Source organism: Carcharhinus amblyrhynchos, chromosome 2 (genome assembly GCF_965287045.1).
Source record: "Carcharhinus amblyrhynchos chromosome 2, sCarAmb.v2.hapA, whole genome shotgun sequence".
In the NCBI taxonomy this organism is placed as follows: domain Eukaryota; kingdom Metazoa; phylum Chordata; class Chondrichthyes; order Carcharhiniformes; family Carcharhinidae; genus Carcharhinus; species Carcharhinus amblyrhynchos.
In genome coordinates, this window is record NC_137325.1 from 8,349,739 (window position 1) to 8,371,232 (window position 21,494).

Sequence of the window (21,494 nt, forward strand, 5' to 3'; positions counted from 1 at the left end):
CTCCTTTTCAAATCTGATGTTGATACTCCCTTCCTTAAAAAAATCACTGAACCCCCTGTGCTCGCAAACTAATTCCCATTCTGCAGCCAACTTCTTTCCTCCTGTGTTCAGTATCACTCCTGTGCTCACTGACCAGTGATTGCTCCTGGTCCACCAATGCCTCAAGTTTTAAAAACTCATCCCTGTCTGACCTTGTCCCCTTCTGTTTCTTATAGCATCATCCAGCCCTAGTCTGCTACAGCACTCCCTTTGCTGCCCCATCATTGGCAGCCATGCCTTTGTCTGCCTAGCCCTGAATCAATGAATCTCCACCCTCCCTGCTCATCTTTCTTTAGATGTCACCTTTAAACCACTTGACTTCATATTTTGGCTTGGCACCAATATTTGCCTTGTTATGCTCCTCTGGAGTCCCTTCGGATGGTTTCTTTTGTTAAAGGCACTCAACCAGTGCAGTGTGCATCAGTTGGCTATTTGATGTTCCTGGAATATTTTGCCAAATTTTTATGCTTCACGCACTTGCTGTGCTGTCCCAGTTTAATGCTAAAATACAGGAGACCATTGTTTTGTAGTTTTCTATATAATGCTGTAAATGTCACCTTTGTGTGATACTTGCTGGTTATACCAACTTGGTTTTTTCCCTCCTACATTTCATCCATCATTTCTATAAAGACGTGTGCTTAATGTGTTCAACACTTGGATTGATGGCATAGCATCTCAGTGCCCAGCTGTACTGTGTTACAGTCAAAAATTAAGGGGGGATGAGGAAGGGGTTTGCCTTATTGTTTCCCCTTTGTTCAATAAGTGTCGAAACCTCAAACCAGCCACCTGGAGAGGTATTCCCTCTGAATGGTGGGGGTATTTGAAATCTGCCTGCATTGCTCTTTCCAGTTTTTGAAGGAGGGTTGGCTGCCGCCTGGTGGGGTTTGGGGGGGGCGGTGCGTGGGAGGGAAACAGGTGGTCAGCTTTCCCTCTTGATAGAAGGCAATGGAAAAGAGCAATGCTGGCAAACAAGCAGGGTGGGGGTCAGGGGAATGTTGAAAATTATACCGTCAACTACAGCTATTTGGGTTTTAATTAATTGAAAATCTTTTGGATGTTAAATTGAAATATCAGTGACTCTTGCTGATTTGATGCATGTTCTGGTGTTCTGTTTGTAGTGGGTAGAAGAAAGTCCTCCTTCGCCCAATCTTACCTACATGATTTTAAGCTGTTCTATTTCTGTTTCCAGGGAATAGAGCAGTTGAAAAAGGAAGAGAGAAGATGGGCTAAAAAAACAAAATGGATGAATATGAAAGCTGTGTTCGGTCATCCATTTTCAATAGAATGGCTAAGCCCATTCGCAACTCCAGATCAAGGGAAGGTAGACCCGTACCAGTATGTGGTCTGAGTTATCCTAGGCCAGCAATCCAATCCAAACTGGTTACTTAATAGCAACTACTTTTACAAATACCAGTCGTAACTTGCTCTATAAGTTATTCACAAGATGGTGTCCTTCCTGATCCACCTGGTCTTTTTTTTTAAAAAGCATGGATGATGAAAAGGTGCACTCCATTGTTCAACTTTATTCCAGCCTTTATTCCTGCTCCGCAAAATAATAGGACTGTAAAATGCCGAATTTCTTTCTCTCCTACATTGCTATACTGGGATATTGTATGATATAAGCAGGCTTCTAAAGACTGCGGATATAGTTGTAAAATTAAAATAAAGGAAATTGAAGAAAATCAAGCAACTGAAAGTATTGTTAAGGATCGGGATCCTTCTGAAGCTTCAAGATTCATAATAGGGGCTGGATTAATTCTCTTTCCAAGACTTGTTTTCTTGATTTGCCTTTATTGATTTATATCTTGACATTATGTAACAATTACTAAAGTATAACCTGATGCCTTTATTAAATTGGTGTCATTACAGTAATAGAGTACTATGGGGTACTGCTAAGACACTGACCACAGATCAAGATGAAACCTTGCTTACTTATATTTTACTGCCCACTACCCCATAGCCTTCAAGAGCTTGGCTTCCTGGTCTTACTTTGTGTTTTTGCACCCGTGATACTATTCTGCATTCTGGTTCACTCAATCCATAGTTGGAGAGTGGTGTACCCTTGTGGATTTGCCCTCCCAACTTTGGGCTTCCAGGGTGATCGACATTATACCAAAGAAACAGACGCTCCATGTTAAAAGGGAAATCGCTTGTCCTTTTAAAAGGACAGTTAAGTCAGCAAAGCCTGTAAAACAAAGATCATTAAAGGCTTTGATGCAAAGGCGGTACCCACTGATAATGGTACATGCTGTTTGGAGTTGCTCTTTCCCCACTTAAATTGACTTTGCATCTGTCCTATAAGCATATACATTTGCTGATGTGGATTAATTTTTGAACAAACTTATTTACGTGGCCATCCATGTTTGTGAAGCGCCAAACACACCATTAATGGGCTGCCAACATTAATGCATTTCTTTTGTCTTTTAATATTACTAATTTTTATTGGGTGTTAATTTTTATACTTCTGTCTGCCCTATCTCCATTTTCCTCCTCTTGATCATGTTAAGACAATATAACTTGAGTGAGTGAATGCGTTCAGAACTTTAGCTGTTAGCATGCTCTCTATAATGATAAAGACTACTTATTGCTGGATGCTGTTCAGGCCTGTACAAATTTACTCTTCTGTTTACAATTTTCAGCAGGTAAATTCAGTCTTCCAAACAGCACAAGCAAAATGGATTTTTGTAGATGTGCAGGAACTACATTAAAAGCATGACTTATTTTTTTAATCTTTCCCACTACCTCTCATTTGACCTTTTTTAAACATTTTACATTTTCGGTGTTGTTTTTTCCGAGCTGTCTTTTGTTTAATGTGGAACGTGAGTAGCCATTCAGCCCCTCCAGCCTGTTCCTGCTTTTTGGGAAGGTCATGACAGATCTGTACCTCATATCCAATTTGCCCATCTCTTTCCCAAACTCCTTTATCCAACAAAAACTTACCGACCTCTTTCTTGATAATTCCATTTGACCCAATGTCCACAATGATTGTGAAGAGTTAATGTCAATAAAACCTTGTCTCTTGTCACATCTGTCCGCAAACATGACTCTGACAAGCCCGATATCTAGTTAGATGAATTGGGATTGGTGAAGTAGTTTTTAAAATTGAATCTTGGGAAGCGGTGTTTACCTTGCGTCTGGATGGTCCCTGCCAACTGCAATCCTTTATAGCCATCCCTTGGCAATGTTACCTTGTTCATAACCTGGTGGTTCCTGGTAAACACTGAAATTAATGAGAGTTTAATTCCAGGCAGACTGATCTTGGGACCAGATCAAGCATTCTTTTGTTAAGAGGCTTCTCTTTCAATGACAGATTGTTTCATTATTTATGTCCCCCGGAGTTTTTATTTTTAACTGGGTTGAAAGTTAATGCATTTATTCAGTTTGTGGACATTATGCATGGGTAAAACTGATTGGCCACAACCTTGCAAATTCAAAAGATATATAGAACTTTCCGATAGCTGTGTCTAAATGCATTGCACTGGACTGGTGAAGACTAGTCCTTACTCTGAACCTGGGGTAGCACAGTGGTTAGCCCTGCTGCCCATCAGTGCCAGGGACTAAGCTTCAATTCCTGGCTTGGGCCACTGTGCAGTCTGCACATTCTCCCTGTGTCTGCGTGGGTTTCCTCAGTGCTCCAGTTCCATCCCACAGTCCAGAAGACGTGCTGGTTAGGTGCATTGGCCATGCTAAATTCTCCGTCAGTGTACCTGAACAGGTGCAGGAGTGTGGTGACTAAGGTATTTTCACAGTACTTTCATTGCACTGTTAATGTAAGCCTGCTTGTGACATAAAATAAAAGAAATCTGTGATAAGTTAGTCAGCCTCAGCCAAAGTGGCCTTTGGAGCTCCCTGGGATGGAAAAGAGGAAAATTATTCTAAATTCTTGTCACTTTTTTTGTTGCAATATAGCCCCTGTCATTGTTGGATAGTTATGGAGCTGTACCCCAGCATAAGTACACATTTCGAAGAAAGGTAGAAAATGCTAATTTGGGGGTTTTGTTGGGGGGTGATTTTGTGAAGTGTTTTTGTTTTAAAGCTGGTCAGGAATTAAAAAGAATAGCTCTGTAGCCGTCATCACTATTGTCTTCGTGTATCAGTGGGGTTTTGGGAACTTCAGTCTTCTCTTTCTGTCTAAATGCAAGAAGATTTGTACGTAAAAGACGCGAGTTTTTAAATGTGAATTCTAACTCTTAAAAACTCAAGACCCAAAACGTTAGTTTTAGGAGTTTAGCAATTCTAGAAATGGGTAATGATGAAGTATGCCCTAAATGGGCAAACTGAGCTCAAATGAGCAGTTAGGTTTGTTTTTAAAAAAGAAAATGTTTAATATTATTCTCAAAAGATGTCCCCTGCAATGCTGGAATATGGAAAAAAAGAATGTGTGTGTAGCTCTTGGTAGTATGGCATTGTTTAAATTCAAGTTAACAAAACTCATCAGAGACTTTTAATCTTGCATTAAAGCTGCCAATTAAATTTGCTTTGCAGAAATAATATCAAACTGGTTTAAAGTTGTGTTATATTACAGCATTGCCTAAAAAGTGCAGTTAGATCATTATTTCTCAATCTTGTGTCCTGTATATGGTGGGAGGGGAAGAAACTACATTTAACATGGGACTTGGAAAATATGTGTCTGTCTAAACGTTTGCTTCAGATACAATCTGAATTCTGTGTGTGATTTGGGTGCTATTATTAAATAATTCAATAAAACATTTTACAAAGAGTTTCTGCAGTGTTTGGATTGCTAGGGACCAGACTAGAAGCCCCAAGGTATGTTATGAAGTTAGACTAGAGCCGTACTATTTTTATTTAGGCATTAGTGTGCAGAGAAGATGTTTTACTCCAGGTGTGATTCTGTTGATGCATTAGGAAACTTTGAGCAAAACATTTTATTTAACAATACAATTTAAATATAACAAATTATTGAAGTTTTACTACTTGAACTACTTAAACACAATTCTGATCTGCTAACCTATCTCTCTCAATTCAGATTTAAGCAGTATTCCTCATGTACATAAACTCCCCTTCAGAGTCAGTTACCATACATCATAGGCTGATGTGAGCTGCCAGAACACACTGTGGCGAGAGAGACCCATTTCTCCTCGCAGGTCCCAGAGTGGAGACTCCAGAGAAAAAAAAAGAGACCGACCTCCAGCTCCTATCGGACTCTAGCAGAAGCTGTCTGGTTTTCTTTATAAACTTAGCTCCTCTCCTCCACGTGACATGGCCTCTGTCAATCATTCATACTTTAGGGTTAATGTTTCTGATATAGTTTTCCTAAACAGACTGGCTCCACTTGATAGCTTTGGAATTATGCGCAATGATGTGAATGTTCAACAATCCTAAAATTGCAGTTTCAAGTCACTCAGTCTATTTAAAATTCAACACGGGTGTTTCATTCATTAAATACGCAAGTCATTTTCGGTATAACGTACAGCTTCACAACAATCATATTGATATAGGTAAATATTGGTCAGACTAACTGGCAATAGAACCACTGGGATCTTATCCACCTGAGGGGGCTCAGGGGGATTGGAATTTAACTTATCACCCAAAAGTCAATCCCTCAGTGCCGCACTTTAACCCAAAAACCTGGGTTTTTGTGCCCATGTCTTGAAGCGGTCCTAGAACCCACAACCTCTGACTCTGAGGCAAGGCTGTTGAACACTGAACCTTAGCCAGCATTTTATGCAATCTATTGTCAAAGCACAACTCAAACTGAAGGTTTTACTGTGTATTCTGAAGCAGCTCTCAAGCAACCAGTTACTGAGTCAAAGGAAATTACAGCACAGGAACAGGCCCTTTGGCCCTCCAAGCCTGCACTGACCATGCTGCCTGACTGAACTTAAACCCCCCCACCACCCACCCTCCCTTCCGGAGACCATACCCCTCCATTCCCCTCCTATTCTTGTATTTGTCAAGACGCTCCTTAAAAGTCACTATTATATCTGCTTTCACTACCTTCCTCCAGCAGCAAGTTCCAGGCACCCACTATATAAAAAAAACTTACCTCACATCTCCTTTAAACCTTGCTCCTGAGTAATTGACTCTTCCATCCTGGGAAAAAGCTTCTGATTGTCCACTCTGTCTATGACCCTCATAATCTTGTAGACTTCTATCAAGTCGCCCTCCCCCCACACCAAACTTCTGTTATTCCTCTGAGAAACTAAGTTCCTCCGACCTCTCCTCATAGCTAATTCCCTCTATACCAGGCAAAATCCTGCTGAATCCTTTCTGTACCTTCTCTAAAGCCTCCACAACCTTCTGGTAGTGTGGCGACCCCAGAATTGAACACAATTGCAAGTTTGGCCTAACTAAGGTTCTGTAAAGCTGCCACATGGCTTGCTGATTTTTAAACTCAGTGCCCTGGCCGATGAAGGCAAGCATGCCATATGCCACCTTATTTACCTTCTCCACCTATGTTGCTACTTTCAGTGACCTGTCTACCTGTACATTCAGATCCCTCTGCCTATCATTACTCTTGAGGGTTCTGCCATTTACTGTATATTTCCTATCTGTATTAGACCTTCCTAAAGTCATGGAACCCTAGAGTCATACAGCCCAGAAACAGGCCCTTCAGCGCAGCATGAAAATGCCGACCATCAAATAGCACTCTATCCTTACCCTTTTACCAGCAGTTTGTCCATAGCCTACTATTCCTTGGTGATTGAAGTGCTCCTTAAGTTACTATATAACTTGTCTGGCCATGGAGCCACAACACTTCCGTAATATGATTCACTCACCCACCTCTCTGCCTCAACTAGCTTTCTCACAATGCCATTCTAATGCCAATTGTCCTATTCATTTGGAGGGCACCATTATTCTTCTGCATACGTTTAAACAGCGTCCACATTTCTTTCCATCTTACGATGTTTGCAATGCTTATGATGCATTAGACATGCAAACATTTCAAATGTCAACATTCCTCTGACAAGCCCATCTCTCTCTGCCTGCTCCAAAATAGCTCTCTACATCAGAGCTTCAGGGCAGGCAGTAAGAAGCAAGACATCAAGCCCATTTCACTGTGGTACGATCTTGCAAACAAAACTTGAGCTGTGGCGTTTCATTCTCACTGCGATGTTGAATTATTTTCGGCTCCAGCTGCGCCTGGGTATCTTAAAAGAAGAACTCCTGTTTGTTTTCCTCTGTTCTGCTGTGAGAGTATAAAACAGGATCGCAGCAGGATTATAGCCCTGCTCTCCACTCAATGCCTGCTAAATATTTCTCTGCACCTACGCCGTGTATGCATCTACTACAGGTAGGTTGACATTAAGCATTTTTGAAAATCGTTTGTCTTATGGTGGGCGTACGCTGCTATACCAGTTTCTGAATGACTAAACAATGTTGGATTTCTAAAAAGATATTAGAAATGTCACAGCGAGATAGACAAAAGGAACTTTTCACAGAGCATAAAACAGTACAGCACTGGAACAGGCCCTTCGGCCCATGGTCTGCTGCCGAACATGATACCAAGTTAAACTAATCCTTTCTGCCTGCCCTTGGTCTATATCCCTCTTATTTCCTGCATGTTCCTGTGCTTATCTAAAAGCTCATTTATCGCCCCTATTGTATCTGCCTGCTCCACCATCCCTGACAGCGCATTTCAGTCTCCTACCACTCTGAGTACAAACTTGCCCCTCACATCTCCTTTGAATTTCTCCCCCTCTCACCTTAAATGCATGCCCCCTAATATTAAACATTTCAACGTGGGGGGGGGGGAAGATTCTGACTATGCTGCAATTTTATAGACTTCTCTCTGGTCTCCCCTCAGCCTCCGCCACTCCAGAGAAAATAACCCCTAGTTTGTCTTGCCTCTCCTTATAACTCATATTCTCTAACCCAGGCAGCATCCTGGTAAAACACTGCTGCACCCCCTCTGAGGCCTCCACATCCTTCCTGTAATGTGATGACCAGAATTGAACACAATACTCTTAAGTGCCTAACTAAAGTTTGATAAAGCTGCACTGAGATCCTGACTATCGTGTTCAATTTCCCAACCAATAGAGATGGTTTTGCAACTTGCGTAGGTTAATTTCATAATTGGCAGTAACGTTTGATTTTGTAACACAGTTTACTAATAGGAAAAATACCAGACAGCTCTGGAAATTGACCATTTGATCATGATATCTAGGAGAAGGCTTTTCATGTGTTTAGTGATTAATAACAAGAAGAATGAAAGTAGCATTAGGCGCCTTTGTGTTATGTCAGGTCAATACATAGACAGCTATGTTGCAGAAGGCCGCATACACTAGATTTTCTTCTGTTATCTCTCCCTAATTGACCAGGGTAGTGGCAGAAGCAGCAGGCCAAATGTGCTTAGGCTCCTATGCATAACTTGTCCAAATTTACTGGCAATGTAATGGTAGGTGGGAAGGTGAACTGTGAGGAGCATGCAGAGAGGTTGCAAAAGGATACTGTCCCGTTGAGTTATTGCACACAAAGGGAGCAAATGGCGTTCAAGTTATGGAAGTCTCAAGTTATCCATTTTCATAGAATCACAGAGCGCAGAAGAGGTCCTTCAGCCCATCAAGTCTGCACCGACACACAAGAAACATCTGACCTCCCACCTAATCAGGGAGGCACAGTAGTTAGCACTGCTGCCTCACAGTGCCAGGGACCCCGGTTTAATTCTGGCCTTGGGTCACTGTGTAGCGTTTGCACGTTCTCCCCATGATTGCATGGGTTTCCTCCGGGTGCTCCGATTTCGTCCCGCAGACCAAAGATGGTAGGCTGGGTTGATTGACCATGTGAATTGCCCCTAATGTCAGGGCTGTTAGCAGGGTAAATATGAGGGGTTATGGGAATATGGGTGGGCTTGTGGTTGGTACAGTCCAGATGGGCCGAATGGTCTCCTCCTGTACGGTAGAGATTGTATTCTATGACGTGCCAAGTGCTCATCCAGGTACTTTTAAAGGATGTGCGACAAACTGCCTCTACCACCCTCCCAGGCAGCGCATTCCAGACTGTCACCATCCTCTGGGGAAAAAAATTTCCTCGTATTCCCCACATTTTGGTTGTAAGAATGGAGAAGCAGAATTTTTTCCAAAAAGGTGAGAGGTGAATTGGTATTCAAAGGGATTTTTATGTCCATTCTGAGTTAAGATGCAAATGTGGAATGCAATTAGGAAGACAAATTGAATGTTAGTATTTATTACAAGAGGGTTGGACTATAGCAGTTAAGAAGACTTGTTGCAATTAAATGGCGCTTTAGTGAGACCACAGCTAGAGTTCTGTGCACACTTTTATTTAAGGAAGGATATATTTGCCTGAAAGGATTTGTAACAAAGGTTAATCGATTTCTCAGAGGAGAGGGCAATCCCGTGAGGAAAGATTCTCTGGAGTTTAGGAGAATGAAAGGTGATCTTATAAAATTCATAGACTCCTTACAGTACAGGAGGAGGTCATTCAGCCCATCAAACGTGCACCAACTACAATCCCACTCGGGCTATTTCTGTAACCCTACGTGATTATGCTGCTAATCCCCCTGACACTAGGGTCAATTTAGCGTGGCCAATCAACCTAACCCCCACATCTTTGGATTGTGGAAGGAAACCAGAGCACCCAGAGGAAACCCACACAGACAGTGATCCAAGGCCAGAATTGAACCTGGGACCCTGGTGCTGTGAGGTAGCAGTGCTAACCACTGTGCCACTCATTAGTTGCTGAGATGCTCTTTCCTCTGAATGGAGTTCTGTTTCTTTATAAATACCTTTATTTCTTTAAGCCAACTCCACACACAATTCTCCACCAATAGTGCCACTTCTGGCCCCTTTATATATCAGTGACGACTTTTGATTTGATTTAATAATTGACATCAAATTAGGACTTAATTGGAAGGCCTGTTAACTCTTTCCTAACACCCACAACCATTTGACTCAAAGGCGAGAGTGCTACACACTGAGCCATGGTGTTGCAAGCGTCAGCAAATGGATTAGAGTTGGATAATTACCTGTTGAAAAGTTTATCAGCTTTGCATAGGATATGCCTTGGAATATTCCTGAGACACGCACACCAACCAGACTCATGGAGACTTTTTCAGCCTCTTTCCTGCAAGGGAGAGTGGGATGCGGCAGGACAACCGATCGGATGTGTCAGTGTCAAGAATAAAGAGGTCCGTGGGCTCTTCACCCTCAGTTGTTGGAGGTAAGGATGGGGGAGAGATGGGTTTAGGGAGACGGTTTGCAGTAGGGAAAAGAAGCCAGAGATTTTCTTCGCAGTTGAGGATGATCCTGGACTGGTGAACAGTTTCGGCAGAAAAGACCAAGACGCAATAGTGTTTCAAATGGTCCAGCCTGATTTGGTGATAAATGGCTGAAGCAGTTGTTCACTAAATTCTTTGTATCCTTTGGGCAGGACGGTGGTTACCATTTGCTGCCTCACAGCGCTAAGGACCCGGGTTCAATTCCCGGCTGGGGTTGCTGTCTGTGTGAAGTTTGCACGTTCTCCCTGTGTCTGCGTGGGTTTCCTCCAGGTGCTCCAGCTCCCCGCCCCCACTGTCCAAAGATGTGCGGGTTAAATGCATAGGCCGTGCTAAATTCTCCCTCAGTGTCCTGGGATTCATAAGTTAGAGAAATTAGTGGGGTAAATGTGTGCCGTTATAGGGATAGGGCCTTGGTGGGATTGTTGTTGGTGCAGACTCAATGGGCCGAATGAACTCCATTGCACTATAGGGATTGTATGACTCTGTGGCTTGGTGGAACAGAGGAAAGATGTCAAATTTAATATTTATATTCGAGAAAATAATTCAACGGAAATCTTAGTATTTCACTCTTTGTCCAATCTGCTGAAGGTGTCCACGTCCTATTTGCCACTCAGGGTGGCCCACCCTCAGCCCATTTCTGTTGAAAGAGATGACGTTTATTTTTATAAGACTTGATGCAGGTGTTCAAAGGTGCTTTCACTGGGTAGATGTGAGAAACTGTTTCCAATGGAAGGTTTCTAAGGAGAGTTGAAGCTAATTGGTGAGATACTAGAGGGGAGATGGGGACGATTTGCTTGTTTCACACTGCGAGTTTCAGCGCTAACTTTCAAAGAAGAATTGGATGTACATTGTTAAAAAGGAGAAATCTGCAGGGTCATTGGAGCAACGGCAGCGAAGTGAGATTTGCACAGCTCTTTCAAAGAGATGCAGTAGGCACAGTGGGCTGAATGGCCTCCTGTGTGATTTTTTTTTAGGGGTGGTGAGGGAATCATTGAAGGTAACTATAGGAGCAGAGGGTGAAGGAACTACTTTAGGTAAACTGTTAGCCACACTGATAAATATTAAGGATCGGGGGTAATTAAGATTTTCTAAAACAAAGTCAAAACATAATTAAGGACCCGTACATCCCGGACATTCTGTCTTCTGCCATTTTCCGTCAGGAAAAGGATACAAGTCTGAGGTCACGTACCAACTGACTCAAGAACAGCTTCTTCCCTGCTGCCATCAGACTTTTGAATGGACCTACCGCGTGTTAAGTTGATCTTTTTCTACACTCTAGCTGTGACCGTAACACTACATTCTGCACTCTCTCCTTTCCTTCTCTATGAATGATCTGCTTTGTCTGTATTGTGCGCAAACAACAATACTTTTCATTTGTGTGTTAATACTTGACAATAATAAATCAAATCAAAAGCAGGAAGTTATTTAGAGACTGACGGCTGGAGAAATGATGAAATGCAAATTAGCCTATCAGTGGGAAATAAGTATTTTACATATGTGACTGGAGAGAACAATGATGCTATAGAAGTGGTAACACATCTCATCATTTCTCCAGCTCCGATCAACTCCTGCGTTGACTTTTTTATCTTAATTTTCTCCAATTCTTAACATAAAGAGTATGGTGACATATTCTGCCCGTGTCTGCGTGGGTTTCCTCCGGTATTCTCCAGAGATGTGCAGGTTAAGTGGATTGACCATGCTAAATTGCCCCTTGGTCTCCCAAGATGTTTAGGTTAAGGGGACTAGTGAGATAAATGCATGGGGTTAAGGGAATGGTGTGGGGTGTAGGCCTGGGTAAAATATTCTTTTGGAGAATCAATGCTGACTCAATGGACCAAATGGCCTCCTTCTGCACTGTAAGAATTCTTTGGTTCTATGAGGAGGAAATATAATTTTCTGTCTAATGTATTTATGTCTTACTTTCACTGACCATTAATGCTGATGCACAATCTAACCTGTCACTTTGACAGCCTCAGTCTTACCAGAATAAAAACTTCTATCTGTTTTTCACCTGTTCTGTTCTGTGCTGTTCCCTCTTCAACTAACTCTGACCTTTTCTCTTGTCTTTTAACAATGCAGCCAATCACGGGAATAGCGATGGTATCTACACAAAAGCTTTACTGATATTTGAGGTATATGTCCTACATTTGTGAAATATCCATCTGCATCATTGAATTGCATGTTCCTTGTCCTCCGAAGCTGGCTTCTTCACCTTATCCTTGACATAATACTTGCAAAGGGAATTGCAGCGGGGTTGCAGGGGGTGGGGGTGTGGCTTCCTGACTCTCAGTTTTTAAGATCCAGGTGCTGCAAAAAAAACAGATGTGTCCACACCTCAGCTGTTTGGAGGAACGAAACTTATTCAGTAGACCGGAGAAGTGTCCCACAGGTATCAAATGAGGAATAATCTCTTAAGTGTACATTCCAATGTCCCATTCCCATTTTATGGAAATCCCAGTCCAAGAGGAGAATTGGTCATTTTATTAGTTTTGACCTAAAAATGGGTGCAGGTTATGAAGTGGAGGTACAAAGTGTTGTGAGAGGACACCAATGCTTCAACTTCAGTCATGGCTTTAAGGAACTTGGGAGAGGACGAGCAGGGTGACAGGGAAAGGGCCGGTGAGTGGGGTGAGCCAACATGAGGTGGGGATGGACCAAACTTCTGAGCTGTAACCATTCTGTGACTCTACAAATTAAAATGAGCACTTTCCTCTCACTGAAGCCTTTCGATGGAGACTGTAAAACATCAGTACCAATAGTTGGGGTTGGTAAAGATTTAAAGGAATTGCTGCCTTAAATCATGTTAATATATACAAAGAGGCTAATTTTTCAATATAAAACTGACCTGTTGTAGCAGGTTGCACGGAATGGGTAATTTGACACTAGTCTGCCCTAGATTGGGTGGGTATGTTTATCTGGTGGCTCTCGCCTATTGATACATTTACTCTAGCAGAGGGACATGTTTATTTAGATTATAAAGAACAGAGAATAAAGGGTTTGTCAACCTAAGCAGAATAAATCTCCTGCTGAAAGAATTAAAGGATATTCCCATCGAAACTTTTGAAACACTTCACCACAAGAATTACAGAAATATTGGGGGCGAGGGGAATACTTTCAAAATTCCCAAAGGTTCCTCGCCCTTTGTAATGGTTTCCGGTAAATAACTTAGTGAAGGAATTTTACCATAAATAATACTTATTTAGTAATGTAGAACTTGAGTATGGCTGAAAAGAGAGACACATAATTATCGGGACAGATGCAAGAATACCAAATTTCAAAGGGAGCGACAATTTATATTGCATGCGATCTAATCAGCATCTTTCTCATATAAATTGTTGCTTCCTTTGAAATTTGGTACTCTTGCATCTGTCCTCATGTTGTGGTGGATATTATTGACAATTGAACTGATTTCGCTGCAGCCCTTACATTGTGTCGTTGACATTGTTCTCCAGGGCATTGAGCGCCTCAAAAATGAAACACCCACCTGGGAGAAGAAAGTGGGATGGGAAGGAATGAAGGCGGCTTTTAATGGGGACTTCTCCTTGGGATGGTTCAACCCATTCTCTGGCCTCCAGTGTGGGAAGTTGGCCCAGACAGTTAAGACAAATGACTTAGAAATGACAAATGAAGATGTCACGCAAGCATTGACTGAGCAGCAACACTGAGTCGCTGTTTAAATACCGCACCCACCCTCGAGAACAGGATGAAAAATTTTGCCAATTCGCTGGATATATTTTTGAGGAGGAAATCGCTCACGAGATCAGTGTCACGAGCTGGTGAGAAATACGCTCAGGGCATCATCCTTTGGTATTACTCAGTGTTAATCAAATGCCTTTGTTTTGCAAATAAAACAGATATACTTGGGGAGGGTCTGGGAGGGTGAAAGGTAACATCGGAAGCTGTTGGCTTGTAAAATGTTTCCAGAATTATTTGTGTGGACATTTTTTTTGATATTATTTAATCTGCATTCCCTCCTGCTATTGTACTAAGTTTGGATTGGACAGAAAGCAGCAACTGAGCACCAAGATCCCCACTATCGCTGTGCAAACCAGGCTGAGTGCGGTCACCTTTGTTGAATTATTAAGAGCACTGTAACTAAAACTCCATCCAGTGCTACAGTCAAGGTTCCATTTACTTAGTCCTGGACACCATCTTCCAGAGGATTTTTTTTTGTTTTGCACCTCTTCTTTAGCAGTGTTCATTCCCAGTAGCTAGTGGATTTGTGCTCTGCAGGATTTGGCAGTTTCTCCTTTGTCAGATGCGTTGACAGCACCATGATTCTGGTGGTGAACCTCAGAAGTGGCTCTGCCATTACAATCTCCATAGAGACCGTTTAAAGAGAAGTTCAAACATCCAGTTATTAGCTGCAAGGACGATGCGTCCAGGTGTCACATTTTAAATGAACATTTCCTGTTATCAATGACCAAAGATAGAACACTTCAACATGTTCTTCCTTTTGTAAGCAACTTATACTGTAAACCACTGAGCAAAAATATTCCTGCTTTCTGCTCCTGATATCAACTGAAAATCCCAATTTTTTTACATTATTCTGTATCTTAAGTTGACATTCATTTATCCTGGAACCAATGCAAATTCTTCTAACAGTATAATAAAGTGGACCTTATGCAGCTGTATGTTTTGTGTAATCCAGATGTATGTCTGCAACTTGTATAGATTAAACAGCACTTTTTTTAAAGTGTTGGGTCACAGTGCATTTGTTCAGGCAAGTGTTCAAGAACAAACGTTTTGCAAGTCAGTGCTCGCATTCACGATAATGATCTTTCCTGAGATTCTTCATTTATTCATTAATGTCACAGGTAGGCTTACATTAACACTGCAGTGGAATTACTGTGAAAATCGCCTAGATGCCACACTCCGGCTCCTGTTTGGGTACACTGAGAGATAATTTAGCATGGCCAGTGTACCAAACCAGCATATCTTTTGGACTGTGGGAGGAAACCAGAGCACCCGGAGGAAACCCACACAGACACGGGGAGAACTGGGTAGTAAGATGTCGTCAAATCTGTAAATATCTCATTTGCCTGCCCAATAAAGTTTCCGAGTGTGTACAACAAACTGGCTACTGCCTCAGATGATCACATGCATGAATCCAACAGAGATTGCACACATCTTATGCACATGCCAAATCTACTGAAGCGATCGGGGGCCTCACCAACAGAGAAGAGGTGTTTCCATGACGCATTTGTTAACATAATGTTATTTTTCAAAAGATGAAATGCAGCAGGCATTGTTAGGATTTTAGTTCACCCCTAGTTCCACCAAAGCAGTATTCAACTGGAGTTGAAGTAATTCCAGGGTTTTCACCCGCTGCCACTATGTATACTTTCCAATCTCCATCCCACACTTGGTCACTCTTCAAAATGATGATTCCTTTGGAAGAGGTTGCTATGGCGATAGTGTATGCATTGATGATCATCTTCCAAATTTCTGCAGGTTCTGGAATGATTGGAACCTTCCTTAGGCGAAACTTGGAATATAGTGTTCAATTCTGGTCGCCACACTACCAGAAGGATGTGGAGGGTTTGGAGAGGGTACAGAAAAGATTTATCAGGATGTTGCCTGGTATGGAGGGCATTAGTTCTGAGGAGAGGTTGGAGAAACTTGGTTTGTTCTCGCTGGAACGACGGAGGGGCACCCTGATAGAACCCTACAAGATTACGAGGGGCATGGACAGAGTGGATAGTCTGAAGCTTTTTCCCAGCGTAAAAGAATCAATTACTCGGGGGCATAGATTTAAGGCACGAGGGGCAAGATTTAAGAGAGATGTACAAGGCAAGTTTTTTACACAGAAGGTAGTGGGTGCCTGGAACTCATTGCTGGGGGAGGTAGTGGAAGCAGATATGATCATTTTTAAGGGGCATCTTGACAAATAGATGAATAGGATGGGGTTAGAGGGATATGGTCTCCAGAAGGGTAAGGGGTTTTAGTTAAGTTGGGCAGCATGGTCGGTGCAGGCTTGGAGGGCCAAAGGGCCTGTTCATAAGAACATAAGAAATAGGAGCAGGAGTAGGCCATCTGGCCCTTCGAGCCTGCCCCGCCATTCAACAAGATCATGGCTGATCTGTCGTGGCTCAGTTCCACTTTCCCGCCCTCTCCCCATAACCCTTAATCCCCTCTCTTATCAAAAACCCATCAACCCGCTTCTTAAAAATATTTAGCGAGGCAGCCTCCACCACTTCAACGGGCAGAGAATTCCAGAGATTCACCACCCTTTGAGTGAAGAAGTTCCTCCTCAACTCCGTTCTGAACCGCCCCCCCCTTTATCTTGAGGCTGTGCCCCCTAGTCCTACTGTCTTTTTTGAGCGGGAAGAGTCTTTCCACCTCTATCCTATCCATCCCATTCATCATCTTATACGTCTCAATGAGATCTCCCCTCATTCTTCTAAACTCTAACGAGTACAAGCCTAGTTTATTCAGCCTCTCCTCATAGCTCAACCCCCTCAACTCCGGTATCAGCCTAGTAAACCTCCTCTGCACTCCCTCCAAGGCCAAAATATCCTTGCGCAGGTGCGGCGCCCAAAACTGCACACAGTACTCCAGCTGCGGCCTCACCAATGCCCTATACAGCTGCAGCAAGACCTCCCTACTTTTATATTCAATCCCCCTCGCTATGAAGGCCAGCATCCCATTCGCCTTCCTGACCACCTGCTGCACCTGCAGGCTGGGTTTTTGCGACTCATGCACAAGGACCCCGAGGTCCCTCTGCACCGTCGCCTGCTGCAGTTTTTCGCCACGTAAGTAATAGTCCTTCCTACCATTCTTCCTACCAAAGTGGACCACCTCACACTTGCCAACATTAAATTCCATTTGCCATTTCCTGGCCCATTCGCCCAGCCTATCTAGATCCTTCTGCAGACTCTCCACACCCTCCGCACAATTTGCCTTTCCCCCAATCTTGGTGTCATCAGCAAATTTCGACACCCTACACTCGGTTCCCTCCTCCAGATCATCTATATAAATGGTAAATAGCTGAGGCCCCAGCACCGACCCCTGGGGCACCCCACTAGTCACCAACCGCCAATCCGAATAGCACCCATTGACCCCCACTCTCTGCCTCCTATTTGACAACCAATCCTCTATCCACGCTAACACCCTACCCCCAACTCCATGTCCTCTGACCTTCTGCAGTAACCTCTTGTGAGGTACCTTATCAAACGCCTTCTGAAAATCCAGAAAGACCACATCCACCGGCTCTCCTCTATCCACCGCCCTAGACACATCCTCATAGAACTCCAGTAAATTTGTCAGACACGACTTCCCTTTAATGAAACCGTGTTGCGTCTGCCCTATCAAGCAATTCCCTTCAAGATGCCTCGCAATTTCCTCCTTAATGACGGATTCTAACATTTTACCTACCACAGACGTTAAACTAACCGGCCTGTAATTCCCCGCCTTTTGCCTGGCACCCTTCTTAAACAACGGCGTAACATTAGCTGTTTTCCAATCCTCCGGCACTTCCCCGGAATCCAGCGACGTCTGGAAAATAACCACCAAGGCATCCACTATCACCTCCGCCATTTCTTTCAGAACCCTCGGATGCATTCCATCCGGTCCTGGGGACTTGTCCACAATCAGCCCCTCCAGTCTGTCGCGCACCACCTCTCTAGTAACAGTAATGTCATTAAGACCCTCCAGTCCTACCACCTTTCCATCGCTAACACCCGGCAAATTATTCACGTCCTCCTCCGTGAAGACAGAAACAAAAAAGTTATTCAAGACCTTAGCCATATCCCCATCCCCTACCACTAGGTCCCCTTTCTCATCCGCTAAGGGACCAACGTTCACCCTAGCCAGCCTCTTCCTTTTTATATATTTATAAAAACTCTTGCTATCCTTTTTTATATTAAGCGCTAGCCCAGCTTCATAGCTTCTTCTACCCTCCTTTATCAACTTTTTTGTCAATCTTTGTTGACATTTAAACCTTTCCCAATCCTCTTCTCGCCCACTGCTCTTAGCTACTCTAAATTCCTCCGCTTTTAATTTAACACTTTCCTTCACCTCCTTCGTTATCCACGGCTTATTACCTCTCTTCCTACTGTCCTTTTTAACCATCGGAATAAATTTCTGCTGAGCACCAAGAAAGATCTCCTTAAAGATCCTCCACTGCTCCTCAGCAGACCTACCTTCCAACGCGCTCCCCCAGTCCACATTCGCCAATTCTTCTCTCATCCTACCATACTCCCCTCTATTCAAACAAAGGACGCGTGTCCGGGAACCCACTTTCTCCTCCTCCATCTGCACCAGAAACTCCACCATACAATGATCACTCTCTCCAAGAGGATCCTTCACCTCAAGGTCCCTAATTCTACCCGCCTCATTACATAGCACCAGATCCAAGATAGCTCGCTCCCTCGTCGGCTCCAACACACACTGTTCCAGGAAACTATCCCGGCAGCATTCCAAGAACTCCTCCTCGAGCCCACCTCGTCCAACATGGGTCGACCAATCAATATGCAGATTGAAATCCCCCATAACTACTGCCGTCCCATTCCTGCACGCCGCACTTATTTGCGCGTTAACAGCCCGCCCCACCTCCAGATCATTATTCGGGGGCCTATAGACGACACCCACCAGCGTCTTCCTCCCTTTGCTGTTCCTAATCTCCACCCACAACGATTCCACTTTCTGCTCTTTGGCTCCGATATCATCCCTTGCTACCACCTTGATGCTGTCCTTAATCAGCAGAGCTACGCCACCCCCTCTTTCCTCCTGCCTATCCTTCCTAAACACTTGATAGCCCTGTACATTCATCTCCCAGTCCCTGTCACCTTGCAGCCACGTCTCTGTAATGGCCACCAGATCGTATCCATTTGTGTCGATCTGCGCCACCAGCTCATCCACTTTATTCCGAATGCTGTTCCTGTGCTGTAATTTTTTGTTTTTTTGATTCTTTTGTTCCTGCATTTTGGAAAGTAGCAAATGTCACCACTATTTAAGAAGGGAGAAAGAGAGTAAATGGGGAACTGCAGAGCAGTTAGCTTGACATCAGTAGTAGGGAAAATGCTATAACTTTTTCTAAAGGACATGATAAACGGACACTTGGATAATGAGCTGATTGGGCATAGCATGGATTTATAAATAGAAAAATCATGTCAGCTAAACGGTGGAGCTTTGTTAGGGTATTCCTATAAGAATCGATAAAAGGAACTTGGTGGACATCATATATTTGGGTTTTCAGCAGGTGTTTTTATTGTCAGGAGGTTTGTTAGCAGAATTAAAGCGCATAGATACAGAATTAAATCACGTAGATATTATTGACATGATTGAGGATTGGTTAACAGGCAGGAAACTGAGAGTAGGAATAAATGAGTCATTCTCACGGCAGGCTGTGACTTGTGGGGATCTGCAAGAATCAGTGCAGACCTCAGCTATTCAGAATGTAAATCAATGATTTGGATTTGGAGACCAAATGTAATATTTCCAAAGATGACACAAAGCCAGGTGGGAAAGTGTTGTGAGGAAAATGCAAAGTGGCTTCAAGCCAATTTGGACGTGCTTAGTGAGTGCACAAGAACATGCCAGATGGAATATAGTGTGGAAAGTATGGGCTAATCCACTTTGGTAGGAGGGACAGATATCACTTAAATAGTAAGAGATTAGAAATTGTAGATGTACAAAGGTACCTGGGTGTCCTCATTACTGAAAGCTAACATACAGCTGCAGCAATCAATTAGGAAGCTAATGGGTTTTTTTAGTTTTTATCACAGGAGGATCTGAGTACAGAAGCAGCAAAATCTTTCTTCAATTGTATAGATCCTTGATTAGACCACACTCTTAAAAAAGTTTACATAGTAATGAAGTTACTGTGAAAATCCTCTAGTTGCCACACTCCAGCACCTGTTCAGGTACACTGAGGGAGAATTTAGCATGGCCAATGCACCTAACCTGCACATCTTTGGACTGTGGGAGGAAACCAGAGCACCCAGAGGCAACCCACGCAGACATGAGGAGAATGTGCAAACTCCACACAGACAATGACCCAAGCCGGTAATCAAACCCAGGTCCCTGGGAGGCAGCAATGCTAACCTCTGTGCTACCATGCCACCCACGGAAAACTGTGTGCAGTTTTGGGCACCTTAACATTGGAAGGGTATTATTGCCACAGGAAGAGTGCAACAGAAATTCACCATACATGGGTGGTGGGACATAAACAAGACTTATGAAGAGAGACTGGGCAAACTGGGCCATATTCTGTTGAGTGTTGAAAAATGAGAGGTGATCTAATTGAAAGTGACAAAATTCTTAAAGGAATGGACAGGGTGGATGTGGGTAAGAGGTTTCCCCTGGTTGGAGAGTCCAGAACTAAGGGACACAATTTCAAAATAAGAAGTCACTTAGGACTGAGATGAGGAGAAATTTATTTTTCCACAGAGCATTGTGAATCTTTGGAATTCTCTACCCAGAGGCTGTGGAAGCTTAGTTATTGAGAATGTTTAAGTTGGAGATTGACAGATTTCTAATTACCAATGACATAAAGGGACATGTGGGGAAAAAGGCATTGAAGTGGATGATCAGCCATGAATGGCAGCGCAGGATTGAAAGACTGAATGGCCCACTCTTGCTCCTTTCATTCCTACTTCAGATCCAAAATTTGACTAAGAAAGAATTTTAAAGCACCTTTCACAACCTCCAATAAAGCCCAAAGCACTTTGCAGCCAATGAAGTATTTTGGAAGTGTTCTGTAATGCACTCTGAATTGGGGCAAATTTTGTCTTTTCCCACCAGTTTCTTAATGTTCCTAACTTTATCCATTTGCTAAAAATTACATTCTGGATTTTTGGAAAGTTTGTTTTAAATTTTATAGATTTAGCAAGTCTTAAAAAAAGCTTGGATTTTTTAAAAAATGGGCTTGTGTCAAGAAAACAGAAAATGGCTTAAACTTATTTGGAACGATGGACAGGCAGAAAGCATTCACAGCCCATGGGGTTAATATCTGCCCGTTCAAGAATGTAAGTGGACTTGACAGCTTGGAGAATAACTGGATGTTATCCCTGTTACACTCTGCTTGGCCTTATTATTGAGAGCAACAACATTGACAGCAACGTTAAATTGATGTAATAGAAACAAGTCGAGCCTCACAGCCGAGAGAGTTCTGGTAAGCTGGGCTGTGGCATGGTGGCACAGTGGTTAGCACTGCTGCCTCATAGTGCCAGGGACCAGGGTTCTATTTCCAGCTTCAGTCACTGGCCGTGTGGAGTCAGCACGTTCTCTCCGTATCTGCGTGGGTTTCCTCCAG

At 43.1% G+C, this 21,494-nt stretch overlaps 1 protein-coding gene across 3 annotated transcripts in view; it reads left to right on the forward strand.

The window, feature by feature from the left end:
* The window catches only part of zdhhc3a (zDHHC palmitoyltransferase 3a), a 38,323-nt gene extending 23,390 nt beyond the window's left edge, over positions 1-14,933 (forward strand). Inside the window, exons 7-8 of one of the 3 annotated variants that reach the window (XM_080201885.1) lie at positions 12,317-12,369; positions 13,690-13,760. In XM_080201885.1, coding sequence (XP_080058011.1) covers positions 12,317-12,361 — 45 coding nt within the window. In that variant the 3' untranslated portion in view covers positions 12,362-12,369; positions 13,690-13,760. Of the gene's footprint in view, positions 1-1,228; positions 4,761-12,316; positions 12,370-13,689 lie in introns of those variants that run through there. The other 2 variants (XM_080201870.1, XM_080201878.1) reach the window with 2 other exon arrangements.
* Positions 14,934-21,494: the final 6,561 nt, after the last annotated feature.